Source organism: Pundamilia nyererei, unplaced genomic scaffold (assembly GCF_000239375.1).
Source record: "Pundamilia nyererei isolate P.nyererei 1_Seehausen unplaced genomic scaffold, PunNye1.0 scaffold00011, whole genome shotgun sequence".
Taxonomy (NCBI): Eukaryota; Metazoa; Chordata; class Actinopteri; order Cichliformes; family Cichlidae; genus Pundamilia; species Pundamilia nyererei.
The window spans coordinates 1,026,459-1,034,193 of NW_005187412.1; the positions used below are offsets into that span (position 1 = coordinate 1,026,459).

The 7,735-nt window shown below is 44.8% G+C and overlaps 1 protein-coding gene across 2 annotated transcripts in view; it reads left to right on the plus strand.

Annotated features, from left to right (window-relative positions):
- The first annotated feature begins 2,065 nt into the window (after window positions 1–2,065).
- The window catches only part of pcdh9 (protocadherin 9), a 186,843-nt gene continuing 181,173 nt past the window's right edge, over window positions 2,066–7,735 (plus strand). For both annotated transcript variants that reach the window (XM_013908555.1, XM_005724169.1), the window contains exons 1-2: window positions 2,066–2,674; window positions 3,169–6,305. In XM_013908555.1, coding sequence (XP_013764009.1) covers window positions 3,270–6,305 — 3,036 coding nt within the window. In that variant the 5' untranslated portion in view covers window positions 2,066–2,674; window positions 3,169–3,269. The remainder of the gene's footprint in view (window positions 2,675–3,168; window positions 6,306–7,735) is intronic.

Sequence of the window (7,735 nt, forward strand, 5' to 3'; positions counted from 1 at the left end):
ATACCAATGTTTTAACAGTTGCTTCACAATATGGGTATTTTTCGCTTTCTGGTTTACTTTTTGTCCAATACTCCTAATTACTGCTCATTCACTTGCATCACCCACACAGATACCTTAGAGACTTGACAAAGGTGGAAATTTCTACCAAATCGAAGCATATTTCTCATTTTCCAGATAAAGAAGAAAAAAATCCAGGACACACATACCACACAGGTTCCCAGAGAGCAACTAAAGGCAGGTGATGAGTTCCTAATGACTGCAGTTGGCCAGCAGAGCAAGAAAGTGTTTCACCACTACAGACAGTTATGTTGTCACTTTTCTTTCTACATCAGGGTGTCAAGCTTTAAGCTGAAGTGACAGATCACTCCTTTAGCTGCTCTCTTCCAGCTAAGGACAGTGACGGCTGCATCCAGAGGCAGAAAGGTCAGGCCACCAGGTTGGTTGTGCTAATGGACTGCTGACCAGGCAATAAGCCAGCCTCTCAAGAGACATTGGCAGCCTAGTTCTCACCTCAACTGTGCCGGTCTAATGTCCTTTGCATCACTTTCATCACCACTTGCCCAAACTGGGGCATATTCTCATTTTGCTTGATTTCCCATTCACGCATTGTTTCTTCTTCCTCTGAGCTGCCGATGATGCACTATGTTGTCTTAGTTGTCACGCTAAGTTGACCCAGGGTTGCGTGGCTGATCATGTTTTAAGACTTGAAGCTCAAATCATAGCTGAGGCGTTTGTGAAAGTCCACCTCAAGATGGCAGTGTTCACCACGACAGGCACTGAGCTCAACAGCTTGCCATTTCTCAGCAACAGCAACAGCACTGAGCCCAGGCTTAAATTGAGGGTTATCTCCTGCATTGAAATTAAGTAATGATTGGATGGAAGCAGGTAATAAATGATGTCTGGATCTGTATGGCTCAGTCTGATTTGCATTTTATGAAATTGCTATTTTCTACTTACCTTATAACATTCGGGGCGACTCGGAACAGTTCAGCCTCTTGTTGCTTTGAAACTTGTCACGTAAGGTCATCTGCGTTTATTCCAAAGTCACGCCACAGACTCCTCGGAGCACCACAGCAAGAGGCAGTAAACTTAAAATAAGAAGTGCAATTCACCCGTTAAACCAAGAACTCCGGCCACACGCGGCTTTGTAGCCTTGATGACTAGGATAACTGTCAAGGTTATTTCTCATAAACAAATGCTGACGACTGGCTGCAGGGTGCTAAGTGCGGTGGACGGAGCGTGAATATGCACCCGGCGCAAACATGGCTTAGACAACGGATTCTCTGTTTAGAGTGCAATTATAACTGACTCTCACACAAGGCTTGTATTGTATATGCCAGTGTTTATTCTTGGCAAGTCAATATGCACGGGAAACCGCCATAGCGCATCTTTCTAATGTGCTTCAGTCTAGTGGCTTTTATGTCCACCCCAATTAGGCTATTGTAGCCTACCTGACAACAGCCTAACAGGTTGGCGTATGCTTTTGATGCGTCCCTTTAGAGCCAATGAGTGTTATCTGCTTTTATATAATCACACACACACTATAAAAGCTAGAGGACATCCACTATCTCTTTATTCTTTTCTCTCAGTGTCTTTTTTTACACTATCATCAGCAGCAGCTTCATCATCATCATCGTCGTCATCCTCTTCCTCCAGCCCAGCCACGGGGTTTTTGGTTAAGCGTCTCTTCAGCCTGCAGCATCTTCGCGGAGAATCTCACCGCGGACAGCCCTCCGGTTCGCTTTAAGTGACGTGACATCGGGCCAATCCCGTCCTCGCTCGGGTTGCCAACGCCATTGAAAGCGAGGGGCGGTGTCCAATGACGAGGGTCGGCCGGGTGGGGGTGCGGGGTGGTTAGTCGGTGTGGTGTGCATCGCCAACCCCTCCTATGGGTTTACACAGAGTTAGTGCAAGATATTCTGCTCTGGGAGTGAGAGTGCAAGGATAAACGCCACACACACGCTGCGCATCCGTGTCACACTGAGCAGCCGTAAGGCTGGTGTTTCTAAGTGGGATCGACTCTGAGCTTTTACACCTTTTTTGTTGTTGGCTTTTTTTTGTCTTTTTCATAAATGTCCTCGTGATCTTTTTTTTTCTTTCTTTTTAACCTTGAGTCTGATTATTGATGGAGCTCCGTGAACTTGAAACATAATGGGACACGCGTGTCTCTTTTTGGGTTCACCTCGTCTGCGCCTTAACCTTCACAGGTAGCCGGGGAGAAAAGGAAAGAAAGAAAGGGGGAAAGACGCCGGTTCTCTCTGGACATGCACAGGAGATGAGCATTGATTTTGGGACCCGTTTAATTGAAGACACCGCAAACCACTGACCACCTTGCTGTGTCTGCTGGAGAGCGACGCTGATCACCGCAATCACCGCAGGTCGCACAATTAGATCCAGTCAATTCCTGAAGTTAAATGGGGGGAAAAGGAACTGCGACATATGCAGCTTCTAATTTACCCCAGTTTCTGCGACCGGCTGCTTTTATTTAAAACCTGTACTCGTGTCTGATTAACCCAGTGCTGCTGGGTGATTGTTGTTATTATTATTTACCTGGAGCCAAAAGCAGATCGACAGAGGAGGATATCTTTACCTGAATGAACTACTGTACTACTGTGGATGAGAAGACTATGAGCTGACACACTCCAGTTTTTCTTCTGTGCTGCAACCGATTTGGGTATGTAATACAAGCATGGGTCTCTTTTGCCCACTAAGAATTCAAAATCTCACTGAGCTTACTTTGTAGGCTTCATTTATGCTTATTCACTCGTTAAGCAGCCCACTCACAGCCTAAGCTCTTTAATTTTGACAGTTTAAATTAATAAGACTGTGTAATGTGTTGTGAAGTTTTGTTGCCGTGGGGGTGTTCGAGGCACTGAAAATTCATAGTGACCGTAAAACGTAGAGGATGTAGAAAGAGAGTAACAGACATTAATGGCTGCTTAAAAGGTTAATGCAGTTTATTTTGGGATTTTCATTTTACTGTTTGAATGAAGTCATGATTTGTGGCTATGTTCAGATTTAAGGGTAAATCCTAAAGAAGAGGGGAAAAAATATAGTGCATGAATCAGCTGACTGTGAGGAGAGGGATTGGATGATTGTTAATTAAATTTATTTACTGTGCATAATAAAGTTACTTCACTGAAGGGAATCTCTGTCCTGTATTCATAGGTTTATTCGTGGAAGATTCCTGCCAGGAGTCACTGTCTGTAACAACACTGCATAGAAAGAAACCTTTGAGTTTTGAAGGCTGGAAGCATATTAACACTGTTATGGATCTAAAAGACTATTACCTGTTGGGTGCACTGCTTGCCTGCATATGGCTAGATCCTTCAATAGCCCAAGAGCTAATCTACCCCATCAGGGAGGAGTTGCAAGAAAATGTCCTCATTGGGAACATACCAAAGGACCTAAACATTTCCCATACAAATGCTGCCACTGGAACGAGTGCTAATCTTGTGTACCGGCTCGTCTCCAAAGCAGGAGATAACCCACTGGTCCGTGTTCTGAGCAGCACTGGAGAAATATTCACAACATCAAACCGAATTGACAGAGAGAAGTTATGCCCCGGTCCCTCATTTGAGGACAGCGAGTGCTCCTTTGAAATTGAAGTGGTCATCCTGCCTAATGATTATTTCAGGCTGATTAAGATCAAAATAATCGTTAAAGACACAAACGATAATGCCCCCATGTTCCCGTCCCCTGTGATCAACATCTCTATCCCAGAGAACACGCTCATTAACAGCCGCTTTGCTATTCCTTCTGCCACTGACCCAGACACTGGCCCCAACAGTGTCCACAAATACGAGCTGATCAATGGGCAAAGTGCCTTCGGCTTAGACATAGTAGAAACGCCAGAGGGGGAAAAGTGGCCCCAGCTTATTGTGCAGCAGAATCTGGACAGAGAGCAGAAGGACACGTATGTGATGAAGATTAAAGTAGAGGATGGTGGCAGTCCACAGAAATCCAGCACTGCCATTCTCCAGGTTACTGTGACAGATGTCAATGACAACAAACCGGTGTTTAAAGAGAGTCAGATAGAGGTTCATATACCGGAGAACTCCATTATTGGCACATCTGTAGTGCAGCTCCAAGCTACAGATGCAGACATAGGGGCAAATGCAGAGATACATTATGTATTTGGGACTCAGGTGTCTCCTGCTACAAAAAGACTGTTTGCACTGAATGCAACATCTGGCCTAATTACAGTGCAGAGACCTTTGGACAGGGAAGAAACTGCTATCCATAAGCTCTCTGTTTTAGCTAGTGATGGCAGCTCAAGTCCAGCCAGAGCTACTGTTACCATAAATGTGACTGATGTTAATGACAATCCACCTAATATAGACCTGAGATACATAATCAGTCCCATTAATGGCACTGTTTTCCTCTCAGAGAAGGATCCCATCAATACAAAGATAGCACTCATCACAGTGTCAGACAAAGACACTGACATTAACGGCAAGGTCATTTGTTTCATAGAGAAGGATGTGCCCTTCCATCTAAAAGCTGTGTATGACAACCAGTATCTGTTAGAGACGTCCGCACTGCTTGACTACGAAGGGACAAAGGAATATAACTTTAAAATTGTAGCGTCTGACTCTGGAAAGCCGAGCTTGAATCAGACTGCCTTGGTGAGAGTGAGGCTGGAGGATGAGAATGACAACCCGCCTATTTTTACTCAGCCAGTTATTGAGCTGGCTGTTATGGAAAACAACAAACGTGACTTGTTCCTCACGACTCTTAGCGCCACAGATGAGGACAGTGGGAAAAATGCAGAAATTGTTTACCAGCTGGGACCAAATGCATCATTTTTTGATCTTGACCGTAAAACAGGTGTTCTGACTGCATCCAGGGTTTTTGACCGGGAGGATCAGGATAGGTTCCTCTTCACTGTAACAGCAAGAGATAACGGGACGCCCCCTCTACAAACGCAGGCAGCCGTTATTGTAACCGTGCTGGATGAAAATGATAACAACCCCAAGTTCACACATAACCACTTCCAGTTCTTTGTGTCAGAGAATCTTCCTAAGTACAGTACTGTGGGGGTGATAACTGTGACAGATTCAGATGCCGGAGAAAATGCTGCTGTTTCTCTTTCTATTCTGAATGACAATGAGAACTTTATACTAGATCCTTACTCTGGGGTGATAAAGTCTAATGTATCCTTCGACAGAGAGCAGCAGAGTTCCTACACTTTTGATGTAAGGGCTGTGGACAGTGGCAGGCCTCCTTGCTCCTCAGCTGCCAAGGTGACCATCAATGTCATTGATGTGAACGACAACACACCCATCGTTATCTACCCACCCTCCAACACGTCTTTCAAGCTCGTGCCTCTCTCCTCTATCCCAGGATCTGTGGTAGCAGAGGTGTTTGCTGTAGACGGTGATACAGGGATGAATGCGGAACTCAAATACACAATTGTGAGTGGGAATAACAAAGGTCTGTTTCGAATTGACCCAGTCACAGGGAATATTACTTTGGAGGAAAAGCCAGCACTAACCGACATAGGCTTGCACAGATTAGTGGTCAATATCAGTGACCTGGGTTATCCCAAATCTCTCCATACTCTTGTGCTGGTGTTTTTGTATGTTAATGACACTGTGGGCAACTCAACACTCATCAATGATCTCATTCGACGCACCATGGAGACCCCAATTGACCGAAACATTGGTGAAAGCAGTGAAACCTATCAGAGTGGTGACTATTTAACCATAATGATAGCCTTTGTTACCGGCGCCTTGGTGGTGATTATTGTCATCTTTGTGACTGTGTTGCTGCGCTGCCGCCATGCTTCTAGATTCAAAGCCGCACAGAGAAAAAAGCAGGGGGCAGAGTGGATGTCACCCAACACAGAAAACAAACAGAACAAGAAGAAAAAGCGCAAGAAAAGGAAGTCCCCCAAAAACTCCTTGCTCAACTTTGTCACCATAGAGGGGAACAAACCTGACGATCCTGCCCATGAGCCAATCAACGGAACCATCAGTCTGCCCACCGAGCTGGAAGAGCAAGGGATTGGACGCTTCGATTGGAATGCCACGCCGACCACAACCTTCAAACCTAGCAGCCCAGACCTGGCCCGGCACTACAAGTCCGCCTCGCCGCAGTCGGCCTTTCATCTCAAGGCTGACACACCGGTCTCAGTGAAGAAGCATCACGTGATACAAGAGCTCCCATTGGATAACACATTTGTGGGGGGCTGTGACACCCTTTCCAAGAGATCCTCCACGAGCTCCGACCACTTCAGTGCCTCAGAGTGCAGCTCCCAAGGAGGGTTCAAGACGAAGGGGCCCATGCACACCAGACAGCAGGTAAAAGAGCACTTTTACTGGTCTATAAGTACTGCGTATAACTGCCCTGTTCCACAGTGCTAAAGTGCCAGTCTAGATTAGGGACTGACTCTAAGGTACTGTGAAGCAACAGAAAACTGTTCAGGAGACACACTGCTTCAGCAGGTTTTTCAACCTAAACATAAAAAGAAAAGAGAGAAAAAGTAACTTGAACAACAGCTGATTAATGGAGTTGATTATGGACTCAGCAATCACACAATGCATAATTTGGGGGTAACACTTGCAAACCCATGTTTTGTATTTAATATATATTTAATTCATATTTACCAAAATGCAAGTGGACGAGTGACTGCTTTGCCTTATTTTGTCTCTTCAGTACCCAGGTTAGATCACTGGCAAACATGTACCAACATAACATTAACTGTAACCCAACGATCTTTGTAAAAGAAACATTTTTTTCTTGCCTATCTACTCAGATTGCTGCTTTTCATCATAGACAAATGCTGCACACATCCTCCAAAAAGTAGTTGACTTTTCACCTCTCTCTTTCTCTCTCTCTCTCTCTCTCTTCATAAAACTCTTGAGTGTATTCATGTTTTTTTGTTTGTTTGTTTCTTTATTATTATTTTTTTTGGTGTGCATTGTAATATCATGAAAGACTTTGTAACCTTTTCAACACCTGCAGCAATAACAACATTCAATAATTAGACTGCTGCAATGGTATTGTGAATGTCACTGTAGGCTTTGCCACATCATCTGAGCTTGAATTAAATGCCTCCTCTCAAAGCACACTAGCGAACTGAGTGAAGCTTGTCTGGAACTTGATACACATCCAATTCAAAAAGGATTAGCCAATAATGAGCCTCAAATTTCAACGTAATCCATGCTGCTTTTTATCAAAGCCCTATTAATTTTTCTGCTAATAAAGCACCACTACACAACACACAGTTTTAATCTAATGGAACACACGTGGACAAATATTGGGAACTGCAGAAAAGAGTGAAGAAAGAGCGCAGAAGGAGAAGGGAAGGCAGAGACAGAGGCTGTTGTCGACGGGTCAGGCTTGACGGTGGTACTGAACCTTTAGGTGGCAGTGTTGCGCTGCATGGCAGAGCTTGGCACTACGCCAACCTGCAGTGGACTTATAAATGCAAGGGAGGAGAAGAAAGGAGTGAAACCTATGTTAGTGTTCTTAGTGAAATACTCTCGCCTAATGATGCAGAGGCTGCACAGGAAAGATTGATAATGGCAGTTAGAGATGTGAGTGATAAGATCTATCCGGACGAGCGAGTGGAATTACAGGGGTGACACTGTGCGACTCCTGTCGATGCATACCTCCGGGTCACTGCATCTGGGGCTGCATTTAATGTGTTTCTGTGTGAGAGGTAGCAGTCAAAAGAGGCATTCAGTGTGCCATCATTTGCCAGGCGCCGTTAGTGTGTGTGTGTGTG